Here is a 12,741-nt window from a genome sequence, read left to right on the forward strand (position 1 = left end):
AGAAAACTAAGATATTTATTTAAACTCCCAGAAGGTTCTTGCCTTTGTCCCTGGGGTGTGTGTGTGTGTCTTGAGACTGAGGGTCTTGGGAGGTAGCTCTGCCATGTGACCTTCAGCTGTTACTGACCATGGTTTTTGGCCTTTCCGAATCAACAGAAGTTGATAAGAGGTTAGATGAGAAATTCAGGCAAGGCTTTATTGGGGCCCCTGCTACAACTGAGGGCAGAAAAAATAACACGTGCCCTTGCTTGCTTCCTGAGGTGGGTTGAACTAGTCCCTTATATGGGGTGAGGGTAGGGGCAGCAGGTCCAGGAGTTGGGCCAGAGGGGTGGCTTAGGTGTTTTGCCCACCCCTTTGGTGATGTTGCATGCAGGGAGGTGTGTGCCGTACCCTGCTTTTGGTCCCAATACCCTGCTGTTGCTCCTGGCTCCTCAAAAGTGGCAGTTGGGTTCTTTTTGGTCTTTGTGTATCTTCTTGTCCATAATTTGCCCTAGCTATGCATGCACACAGTTATTTTTAGTCCCTTGTAGTTTCTTTGTATTTTGTGGCTTGAGGAGACTTTTGTCCAGGTGTGAGCCCTGCAGCAAAGGGTCCCAGGTCCCAGCTGTCTCACAAGCAGACATCAGACCTGAAGGTCACAGTGAAGATCCTTCATTGATGAGCTCCTGAATGGTCCAAAAGCTGTTCACACTGAAATCTTGTTTTATAAGATCAGCAGCAGGAGGCCGCCCAAGCTGGCTTTTTGTCAAAAACTGAGCTGGGCATGATCACAAGTAGGGTGGGCAGAGAGAGTTTTCAGATAATGAACATGTCACAATTGTGAAAGAGCAAGGACACAGCAGTGACTGAATGAAATCTGTGCAACTGTCAAAGGGTGACTGTTTCTGAAGCAGGGCTTTGTTTTGGCTCCGTTCTGGAGGATGATTCCCACAAAGGCGCCATCCAGAACAGTGTGGAGAAAAGATCATTGCTTCTCTTTGCTGTAGTCATCACTCTGAGAACTAAAAAGTTATTGAAGTTTTATTTCCCACTCTATCAAGAGCTTCTGGGGGAGAAAAAAGAAGAGAATCGTTTCATTTCAGAAATGCGTTTTGTTTCAGTAAATAGATGCTGTGAATAAGTCAAAATAAAATGCAGAATAAATTTGAAACTTGGATAAAAAATGTAGGTGGTAGGCTTTTATTAAGTGCCACTGTGTGGTAGGCCTTTGGGGTGCAGAGGCCAACATTCAGTAGCCTCTGTTCTCAGGAAGTGAACTTGAATGAGGCTGATGGATAGATGGCTAATACTGTGTTTCCACTGGGTTTTTATAGAGCAGCTACTCTGGAGATGCTATATTAGATGTCGAGACTACAGGTGAAGTAGATAGTCTCTGTTCTCAAGACATTTAGAATTCACAGTGAGATGCATCACCAGGTATGCAGAGCACCAGGTGTGCAGAGACATGTAGGAAGACGTCAGTAGTTAGAAAGCACAGGACAGAATGATGCAGATTTGAACCTGCTCTAAGAAAAGAACTGAGCAGTCTCACGGCACCTGTTCCTTCAGTGGTTGCTGTAAGCTGTGCTCATTAACTTTCTGGCCACAGAGGTACACATTCCTGATGTTAAAAGTACTAATAGCCCAGAATTGTACAGTGCTTTGCTTTGTATTGGGCACAGTCTAGTGCTTTATGTATAACAACCTGTTGTTCTGTTGCCAAGTCATGTCCAGCTGTTTGAGACCCCCATGGACTGCAGCACACCAAGCTTCCCTGTCCTTCACTATCTCTCAGAGTTTGCTCAAACTCATGTCCATTGAGTCAGTGATGCCATCCAACCATCTCATTCTCTGTCTCCCCTTCTCCTGCTTTCAATCTTTCCCAACATCAGGGTCTTTTCCAGTTGGTCGGCTCTTCGAATCCGGTGGCCAAAGTATTGGAGCTTCAGCTTCAGCATCAGTCCTTCTAATGAATATTCAGGGTTGATTTCCTTTAGGATTGATTGACTTGATCTCCTTGCAGCCCATGGGACTCTTAAGAATCATCTCCAGCACCATAATTTGAAAGCATCAATTCTTTGGCACTCAGCCTTCTTTATGGTCCAACTCTCCATACATGACTACTGGAAAAACCATAGATTTGACTAAATGGACCTTGGTTGGCAAAGTGATGTCTCTGTGTTTTAATACACCGTCTAGGTTTGTCATAGTTTTTCTTCCAAGGAGCAAGCATCTTTACCATCTGCAGTGATTTTGGAGCCTAAGAAAATAAAATCTGTCACTGTTTCCACTGTTTCCTATTTGCCATGAAGTGATGGGATGGATGCCATGATCTTCATTTCTTGAGTGTTGAGTTTTAAGCCAGCTTTTTCACTCTCCTCTTTCACCCTCTTTACGAGGCTTTTTAGTTCCTCTTGACTTTTTGCCATAAGGGTGGTGTCATCTGCATATCTGAGGTTATTGATATTTCACCCAGCAATCTTGTTTCCAGCTTAAGCTTCATCCAGCCTGGCATTTCGCATGATGTTACCCTGCATGTAAGTTAAATAAGCAGGGTGACAGCATACAGCCTTGACACACTCTTTTCTCAGTTTTGAACCAGTCTGTTGTTCCATGTCTGATTTTAACTGTTGCTTCTTGACCTGCCTACTGGTTTCTCAGGAGGCAGGTAAGGTGGTTTGATAGTCCCATCTCTTTAAGGATTTTCACAGTATATACATACAAAGTATACAAATTATACCTATAATTTTTTATTTGAAATTATAGAAAGATCCCTTTTGATCAAATACTATCCCCCATTTATTTATAGAGAAAGGCTTACTTGAATTATAAATATATCTAAAAGAGATCACATTGCCTCCCACAAACACTGAATCCACAGCTCTTTGAGGTGGGCATTTCTGTTCAGGCTAATGTCCTCCTGGTCAAATAAGAGGCTGCTTTCTCTGTCTTCTCATCTGTTGAAATGTCTGTCCCTTTTTACAGCACTAGAGGTCTTTAATTTATAAGCTGGATTTGTAAATTGCAGGGTCCCAGCTGGTTGGGCCTGTGGTCCTTCCATGCCTGAACCACAGGAGGCCTGCTATTTGCTCCTCTGAGGAAGTTAATAAGAGCTTTTGTGACCTGGTTTGCGTGCAATTTATAGGCTCCCATTTAGGTGATCTAGAGGAAGAAGAATGGGATGAAAAAGTCAAAGTTATGATTGTGAATGAGAAGAAAAGTTAGAATTTTCAAACCAGCGTCAAAATGGTACAGACAAAGAATTAGAAGTTAGGAAGAGCCTAGGAGGAGAGGTTTTTAATTAGAGCAACCCTCAAGACATTGGAAATTGTTATGATGGTTTTAAGTAGGCAACTCTGGCCTTAAAATGAATCCGCAACTTAACTTTCTGTATGTGGTTTATGAGATATAAACACACACAAAATGTGAGGCAAAAAAGGTAATCGTTTCATGTAAAGCTGTTTTGATGTATGACTTCTTGGATATTGAAAGCCTCCTTGGATCTTAATTAAATACATTGAATGGTTTTAAAAGTTAAGAAAATTGTAAGGAAGGTTGTTTGTTTGTTTTTTTTTTTGCACAGAGTTATTTTCAGTGTAGTGAACATGACTATCATTAGGAAGATTGTTGAAAGCAGTCTGTGATATAAAGCTTGAATGGTGTTAGTAAAGAACAGGAGCTTTAGAACTTCACTTGGACCCTATCTACAAATAAAATAAACTTTTTCATGTAATACTGAAATCAGCTATGCATTGAAGAGAGTACAATAATACTTTGTATAATTTTATTATTCTATTTTGCTTTCTTAAAAATTAATTTTATTGATACAAGGAATACATAATTTTTTTTTAAAGCCTTTCACATCAGATTTAAGTTACCTTTGACCATCTCAGTCCCAGGGTCATCTCTTGCCATTTATTCTTCCAAATCTTGTTCTGAATACTTATATACATGTATTTGTATGTCTAGAAAAGATACTTGTGTTTTGTGTAGATGTTAAAAAATAACCCACAAATGTATTATGTTTTGCTGGTTCACTTAAGTGTGACCTTCCATTATATCTTTTGTTTTTAACAGCAGTAATGTTGCTGATCACAGCTGACATTTACTGAGTATACTATATGCTAGGCAAGATATTTAGCATCTTTCATGTGTTTTGTCTCCCAATCTTCATAATAAACTTCAGAGGTGAGTAAAAACTGGTTTTATATGAGTAAAATTCCAACTTTATTCTGTCTCACATTTACATTAAATTACTAATGTAATTTAGTCATCATTCTTTAGTACAACTTCAAAAATAAAATGGAACGATTGCTTTTAATTGTTAAGAATATAACTTTCATTTCTGTGAGATTCTTTCTTCTGTGCCATTGGTCTCTCCAGCCAGCCCCAGAGGTAGGTGTCTCTGCTAAGCCAGAGGCTGGGGGTGTGCTCACCTTTCAGGCATGAGCCAGTAGTACATGTGTCATGTTTGACTCATCCTAAATGAAGAACAGACACCCCAGACATTTCCTCAGTAGTTAATGATTTTCAGAGCCCATGCCTGTGATGATGTCCTTATTTGGGGGTCAGTTATAGGATACAAGTTCTAGGTGTGAGCAGGATTTTTTTTTTAAATTAATTTATTTTTGCCTGAAGAATAGTTGCTTTTTGGTTTATGCTATACATCAATGTGAATCAGTCATAGGGTATACACAGAGGTTAAATTTTGAAAGATGCTTTTCATTGTGCTCTTGGCCATCCTGGTAAAATGTTACAGTTGCAGAAACTCTAATCATTTTTATGGCAGTTTGTAGACAGGGAGTGGTTGTTGGGTGGGTTGAGGAAAAAAAAAATTCTGCTTATTATATGTACTCTGACTTTAGAGTTTGGATAAAGATATTTTCAAAATTTCTTGACAAAGATCTTTACTATCTGGGACAGCTGTCAGAAGGTTGATCTCAGCTCTGCTGTTCAACTAGCTGGGGAACCTTGAAAAGGCCTCTTTGTGATATTTCAATCAAATGGTAATAATATTCACTTGTGTTGTTCAGTTGCTAAGTCATGTTGACTCTTTGTGACCCCACAGGCTGCAGCACGCCAGCCTCTGTGTCCCTCACTATCTCCCGGAGTTCGCCCAAGTTCATGTCCATTGAATCGGTAATGCTATCCAAACACCTCATCCTTTGCTGCACTCTTCTCCTTAATATCCACTTAGTAACGTTGTGGGGTAAAATTACATGAAGTGTCTTATACATTGTGAAGCGTTCTGTGAATGTGTGAATATCGGGTGATACTTCTATCATTTTGTCATCTTTTTTTTTTTTTTTTTTTTGGCGTTTCAGAGGTTTATTAGCCACAAGATGGGGGAGCTGCCTGCCCAGGGGGCGCTCAGCTGCCGCTCCTTGGGGGGCTCCTCCCTGGCCCACCCCCCTTTGGCAGCCTGGAGGCGCTGGGCTGGCGGGGCATCCTCTGGCTGGGTCCTTCCCGGCTGCTGCGTTCTGCCAGGGCCGTGCCTCCGCCCAGGGCACCACCGCCCTTGTTTCTCCCTCGGGTCTCAGGCACGCTGGGCGCGGGCAGGGGCACGGCCGTGGGGTCCTGGGAGTCGCTCGCCACCCTCTGCCCAGCGCACATGGACTTGAGCATCTGGAAGACGGCGAGGGGCGCCACGTTCAGCTTCAGCAGGTCCACCAGGATCTTGAACACGTCGGGGTCCATGGCGCCGCCCGCAGCCTGCGCCAGCTCGAACAGCTCCATCTCCTCGGCGCTCAGCACCTTTTTCCGCCGCAGCGCCAGCTTTTGCAAGGCCGCCTCCAGTCCCGGGGGCGCCCCCGGCCCGGGCTCATTTTGTCATCTTAACTGTTGTCGAGGTCGTCTGCAGTTTGCCTCTTTCACTGTTTCCTGTGTCCTGAGAATGTAACCTGCTTTCCTCTGTCCTTTATTCCATGGAAGAGAGCACTGTATCGGAGCTCTGTGATCTTCACGGTGGAAGCTGGGGCCCTATTGCTGAATGTGAAAGTGTTAGTTGTTCAGTCATGTCTGACTCTTTGCGACCCCATGGACTGTAGCCCACCAGGCTTCTCTGCCCATGGGATTCTCCAGGCCAGAATACTGGAGTGGGTAGCCATTCCCTTCCCCAGGGGATCTTCCTGACCCAGGGATCGAACCCAAATCTCCTACATTGCAGGCAGATTCTTTACCGTCTGAGCTACCAGGGAAGGCCTAAACAAATATTGAAGTACAGCCAGCATTTCTTCAGACCTAGTGTTAAGAGCTGAAAAGATCATCTGCAGTAACTCAAAGAGAAGAGAGATGCCCAGTGTCCCAGTAAATATCTTTTCATTGTCATTAATATATAGTGTTTGCAAACATTTTGGCCTTTTTTCTGTCTTGAAAAGTAAACAGGTGTTAATTAATATGTCTATATAGAAAAGTATTCATTAATAAATTCTGTTGCAGTAGAACATGGTTTGAAAAAATGATCAGAAATTACCTTGCTCTGTCGTCTTTTTGGTTGCAACACTTAAATCATCCTCAAATTTCAACATTCAAAGAGGGCATGAGGTTTTTATGTTTGTCAGAGGGAGACATGGAGTTAAAATGATGAAGAGACCTTCCAAGTCAGCTCTCAATTCTGGATGAGGAGAGAGTGCCATTGATTTTCCATTTGGTCTTGGCTGTGGTGGGAACTGATCCTTGCTTAGAAGCTGTGAAAATCTCAGTTGCTCTTTGGGTGTCCTGCCGTTCACTATGTGTGTGTGTGTCCTGTGTGTGTGTGACCTGGCATTCAGTATGTGTGTCTGACTCTTTGTGACCCTTTCGAGTGACCGTTTTGACTGTAGCCTGCCAGTCCATGGGATTTTTTTAGGTGAGAAGATTGGAGCAGGTTGACATTTACTTCTGCAGGGAATCTTCCTGATCCAGGAATGGAACCCGCATCTCCTGCATTGGCAGGCAGATCCTTCACCACTGAGCCATCAGGAAAGCCCACCAGTCACCATACTGGATCACTACTGGTATAGTTTGCTGCCTGAGGAAAATATGTGTGCTTTGAAGGAGGCACATTGCTGAAAAAAAAAAATCTCAGTTTTACTGTTCCGTCTTCTGGATAGTTCCAAAAACCCAAACCTTTTAATTTTCATTGCTGATTTGCTTTGTCATCTCTGTATTCACTTTCATTGATTTCTTGACCTACTCTTTGTGACAGACTGTCCCTAACCTGGTTATGCCAGTGAAATCTTACTTCAGAGTAACCTGTAAAATTCCATTCCATACTTTAGACTTAGCCTACTGAAGATAGCACTTTTCCCCTTTATTTTATTTTATTCCCCCTATGTAATCTTACTGTCTTGAACAGCATGGGGTTTTTTGGTTGGTTGTTGTTGTTTTATTTTTTAATGAATCTCTTTCAGACTAACCTATTTATAGAAGCTGAACATTTCCTCCTTTCTCAAAGGCAGTTGTGGCTAGAGTAGCTTCGCTTCTTGAGATCCTAACTAGGGGAGTCTCTGAAGGAGTCCAGAATCTGCACGTCACACTTGCTTTTCCATAATTAGCAACTAGAAATATTTTAACATGCCTTGACTATACCTAAGCAACTCTTTAAAAAAGAGTTTGCAGTCAGTTGAATTCTCTAAGCTTCTTGCTTATAGTACAGAAGAAGCTTCCACAGAGAGTAGATAAAGGATGGGGTAAGAATTTTCTGATTTGATTGCATATTATTTATTGTGGAAAGAATGTTTTCCCTACAGACTGACTAGGAACAAGATGTTTAAACATAAGCCAGGGTGGAGACCTGTTTGTTTGGTCAGCTTCAGAGGAGCCACGTTTCCCTACTTGTAAAGAGTCTGCCAAATCTTCCATCCTCCCCACCCCCGCCTGATTCTTCAAGTTTCTTTGGGACTTTTACTTAGGGCCCTTGTTGGATAAGGCAGTGATGGAGTGCATATGTGGCAGTTAGAAAGGCTAAAGGCTTTTTTTCTGGAGGGACATGATTTTATCATGTCATCATAAATTTATGCCGTGCTCTGTGTGTGTGTCTGTGTGTGTGTGTGTGTCTGTGTGTGTCTATATGTCTGTGTGTGTGTGTGTGTGTCTGTGTGTGTGTGTGTATAAAATGGCTTTTTCCCAGGCCGCCTCTGCAGTTGGCTTGTGTATGCACATAGCTGGGTGGCTGCAGGACCTCATTTATCACACAGGCAGTGGGAGCGGGCACGGAGATATGAAAGGGTTACTGTTCACATTTCCTGTGTAATTCCCTCTGATCTTACTGAGCTGTAATTCCTCTCTTGATGTTAAACATTCCCAGGCTCCTATAACCTTCTCACCAGCTTGCACTAGCCAAGTTTGTCCCAGGTGATCATGTATGTAGGCGGACCTCCTGCTTCTAAAGATTAGAAACCTCTTCTTGGTCCATGCGATAGGCTAGCTGTTCTCATTAATTTGCAGCCCAGAAGAAATGCCTTTGATTTAAAACAAGAACAGAGCACTAACGGATTAGTTTTAAAATTCACATTAGCATCCAACAACCAAACCTGTTGTCAAATTAGATTTAAAAATCTTCTGATTCCTGGACTGGTGAATTTCTAGGTAAACGAAAGCCCTTTGGATCTAGTGAAGATTACATTTTTCCTTCTAAAAGCACATTTGAAAAGTGGGTTCTGATTGGAAAAGGGTAAATTTTGATGCCACCATCTTACTTTTAGCTTACGTGATTGGTAGAGTGTTTTAAGTTACCTCAGTAAAGCCACTTAGCTGAAATGGCAACATTTCTGCTTCAGTTCAATTCAGGAGGTAGTAGCTGAGCGTAGGGTGGTATTTATTTTCTACTTTTTATCTGGTTTTTAAAGTATATAGCAGCTCATTTTTGTTCCACAACTTTTTAAATGTGCATTTTTGTGGTTGGCAAAAGGTTTTCTATTTTTTTCCTTTCCCCCTAAAGTTTTGTGAGCAAATGACATGTTCCTGTGAAGCACTGTATGTGTCAGCAGCTACTGATGGATAGGGACACAGAGTACCTATTCCAGCCCTGGCCTCATCCGTGAGAGCTTCCCTATAACACAGCTCAGGGTAAGCCTGCTCCTGTTGCTTGGAGCACATTGCCATGTTCCCAGCCACCAACTTGGGAACCTAAGGATTCAGGGAGGGACAGAAATGAAACAATGTCTCTTTGAAGGAGTTTCTAGGATAATTAAAGTTTGCTGGTATTTAGGCCAAAGTAGACTATTTGCATGGCTTCAGGTAGTGAGATAAAATACTTTTTATACACCTTATCTGTGGTTTCCCGTGGAGGCAGGTAGAGGAGTTTTTAGATTGATTCTGTTTGGATCTGCCTTAGAAAGCCAATGTGACTCGTTGTTTCCCATTCTCCTTTCAGTTCCCCAGAGCCTGAGGTAGCCTGTCACGTGGCCGACTTTCAGTAGAGGTTTGTTTGAATAAATGTGAAGTAGATATTACTTCTGTAGATTCTGAATTGCTTTGTACGTGTGTCATTAAGCACATGTCTAGTAGTTTAACTCTCACTTTTCCTATTAGTCTCTAATGATAGATCCTGTTCAAAGTTTTTTGTTATTAAACAGTTAATTCCTCACAACAGTCTGTGTCCAAGTCCCTAAGAGCTTTCCACCTGGCTGGCTAACCGTGGCACTGCTCAGTCATAGAGAAAAATGACATTTAGTCACAAATTACTTAAATTATAGTCTGTTAATACTGCCTAAAACCAAAAAGCCCATTTGTTTTTCTAATGATGGAAAGATGCCTATATTTTCTCCCAAATAGTTATTCCTTAGGACCATCCTAAGTATGGTAATGTTAATGTAATATTAACATTGGTAATGTTAGTAACATAATTAACATGGTAATGAATAGTAATGTTAATCAGTGGACAAATACTTAGAGATACTTAGAGAATGATGACATACACAGCATTGTGCCTGGTACTATGCGTTCTGCAAAGATGTGCATGACCTTGGTCCTGCCACCTCAAGTCTAGGCTTCTCCACAAATAGGAGCTTTACACCAGTCAGCTTAAGGCCATCAGAATGGTGATGGGCTGAGAGGCCTGAATGAGAATCAGGTGAATTCTTTTTCAGTGCATTAGATGCAGGAGGTGTGGGTTCAATCCCTTGATCAGGAAGACACCCTGGAGAAAGGCATGGCAGCCCATTCCAGTATTCTTACCTGGAGAATCCCATGAACAGAGGAGCCTGATGGGCTACAGTCCATAGGATTGCAAAGAGACTGAGCACACATGCGCATATGCACACATACTGGTACCAGGTACTCTTCGTTTATAAAGACATGAATGTCAACATGTGCATACACATATACGTGTGTTTGTGTATATATGTGTGTGTTATCCCCTTAGTAACAGCTACTACCTGGTCTGTACTTCATAATTTATCTTAATACACCAGTATTTCTTTATGTTCTCTTTTTAAATCACTGCTTGAGACTACTACAAATGGTATTAATTTTATATTTATAATTCTCGTCGTGTTTTAATCATGAGTAAGTGTCTAAATAAGCATTTGTTAAATGAACTAAAGGACACCTGTGTGTGCATCTTTTGGCTTGATTTTATACAAACAGTAGCTTATTTAGTAAGATGAAAATGGTTGGTTTTCATTGCAGTAACTTGGTTGAAGTTTGTCATGTTTGGAAAATTGTTTTATAGTATCTCAGAATATTGGCCTTTTTATCTCTAACAAATGATTGTACCTTATAATGAACTTTGCAAATTACTTCTGAATAAGATCTGGGTTTAGGCTTCCTTTTCCAGTTTGGTAGTAGAGGGTAGACACAGGACATTGTGAGTCCTGCAACAATCTAGGTAAATTACAAAATAACATTATTTTAGTGATCTGTTATTATATAATTAATTGCCCCAACACTGAGTGGTTTGTTCTGGATAGCTTATGGTTCTGTGGGTTGGGAGTTCAGACAAGTCTCAGTTGGGTAATTTTTCTATTCTACATTGCACTGACTAAGATCACTGGATGGTATTCATTTGGTAGATGGATTAGATGCTCTGGAGAATCTAGGCTATCTTTATGCACATAGATGGTGTATGGACAAAGGTAGAAGGTGTGTCTATATGACCTTTTTAGCATAGTCTCAAGGGAGTCAGACTTGTCCTGTTGTGGCTTAGGACACCTAGAGAGAATTTTCCAAGAGATAGGAAGGGAGGTGCTATAGAGGAAGGTCTAAAACTGGAAACTGGCCCCACATCACTTCTACCATATTGTGTTGGTCAAAGCAGTGCCAGGGCCCTCCCCGTTTCAGTGAGATGGGACATAGAGTGGCCTCTCAGTGGAAGAGGTATCAGAATTCGTGGCCATCTTAGTCTACTACTGTTCACCCTCTGTCCACAGATGATTTATATTCCTCCTGTATTCTAAATGTACTCAGCCCCTTCCAAGAATCCGAAGTTGTCATCCCTCTATGGCTTTACTCTCAAGCTTCAGGTCCAGGACCTTGTCATTTAAATCAGGTCTAAACGTGCAGGAAGCTCGCCTGGTGTAGTTGCCTCAAAAGACAAGTTATTTATTCAGCACATATTAGAGAGGCAGGCATAGAATCACTGCAGTAAGCATTTCCATTCAGAATCAGAAAGCAAGAGGTGCATAGCTTTCACTGGTTTATAGTAATTTTGAAATCCTAATGCTGTCATTTCTTTACTAGCATTATTTTTACTCCCTGGAAATGATTATCCATGGCTCCTGACTTCACCTTAGCAACTCTGAGTCATCTATCATTTTATATAAGATATGGTTCATGTTTACAGCTGGGGTAGTCTTGCCAGCCTTGCTTCCTGCTTGTAGGAATTTGAGAGTTCAGAAGCATCTTTTCAGTTTTTTCTCTTTCTGCTCCTGTCAGTCCTGTCTGACATAATTCTTTTAAAAGCTTTGTGAAATTCCTATGTATCAAATTATAGTCCACTGTGTTACACAGAAGCCACATTCACGTTTGTTTTGAGATAATGTTTTTTTCTACTTCAGACTGTGAGTAAAGGTGTTATAAGATGATACCCATAAGATTCTGTGAAGCTTTTCTGTTTGAAAAAGTCCAAGAGGGACACCCTCAAGATTCCTACAGGTTTTTTATCTAGAAAAGATAGTCTTACGAGGCACACTCTTAACATTCTTAGAACTGAATTAGATACAACATGTAATCATGATGGTATTTTACAGTCATACTCTAGAAATTTTTATCCCGAAACCATGCTTTACTGACAGAGCCCTAAACTTGACTTTTTACTTTGAAGCTATATCTTAGTTTTCTGTCTGGGAAGAATGGGGATGAGAAAATATTTTGTTTTTGAAAAGAGCAAGTCCTGGCTCCTTAAATTTCTGAAAGTAAAATGGTTCTTTTGTTAGCTCTAAATTCTGCTTGAAAATGGAAGAGTTCTTTTGTTAACTTATCTTTCTCTTTGTATCCTGTATTACACTAGGCTAAAAGAGACTAACACTTTCACTCTTCTGCCTGGCAATCTCCTTAGCCAAATCTACCACTTTATTGGGCACGTTTTCTCTTTTCTATTTTATGCAAGGAATAGTGTTGCACATTTTCCACCACTGTGTAAGAGGGCTTGTCGTTTCTCCATCTGTTAACATTTTCACTAAAGTCCTTCAGGCTTTCATTAACAGTGTTTTTAAGGACTTCCCTGTTTCTGCTCACCACTTGGTCCCAAAGCCAATGTCAGTATTTTAAGATTTTTATTACAGAGCCCCCACTTCCATGTCCCAGTATCTGTTATGGTTATCTAATTCTGTTATAAATTAC

The 12,741-nt window shown here is 41.2% G+C and overlaps 2 protein-coding genes across 16 annotated transcripts in view; one reads left to right on the forward strand and one right to left on the reverse strand.

Annotated features, from left to right (window-relative positions):
- The window catches only part of ZNF438 (zinc finger protein 438), a 183,750-nt gene that overhangs the window by 68,481 nt on the left and 102,528 nt on the right, over window positions 1–12,741 (forward strand). For 5 of the 15 annotated variants that reach the window (XM_020909663.2, XM_020909664.2, XM_020909660.2 and 2 more), the window contains one exon: window positions 4,057–4,167. The exons of 4 other annotated variants lie outside the window; for them this stretch is intronic. In XM_020909663.2, the coding sequence (XP_020765322.2) occupies window positions 4,101–4,167 (67 nt within the window). In that variant the 5' untranslated portion in view covers window positions 4,057–4,100. Of the gene's footprint in view, window positions 1–4,056; window positions 4,168–8,899; window positions 9,028–9,334; window positions 9,383–12,741 lie in introns of all 15 variants that reach the window. 6 more of the 15 variants (XM_020909671.2, XM_020909669.2, XM_070472149.1 and 3 more) reach the window with 2 other exon arrangements.
- On the reverse strand, window positions 5,264–5,793 carry LOC139036484 (mitotic-spindle organizing protein 2-like). Its single transcript, XM_070471836.1, has one exon. The coding sequence runs from the start codon at window positions 5,713–5,715 to the stop codon at window positions 5,350–5,352; it is 366 nt and encodes a 121-aa protein (XP_070327937.1). The 5' UTR covers window positions 5,716–5,793; the 3' UTR covers window positions 5,264–5,349.

This window comes from Odocoileus virginianus, chromosome 9 (genome assembly GCF_023699985.2).
Source record: "Odocoileus virginianus isolate 20LAN1187 ecotype Illinois chromosome 9, Ovbor_1.2, whole genome shotgun sequence".
Taxonomy (NCBI): Eukaryota; Metazoa; Chordata; class Mammalia; order Artiodactyla; family Cervidae; genus Odocoileus; species Odocoileus virginianus.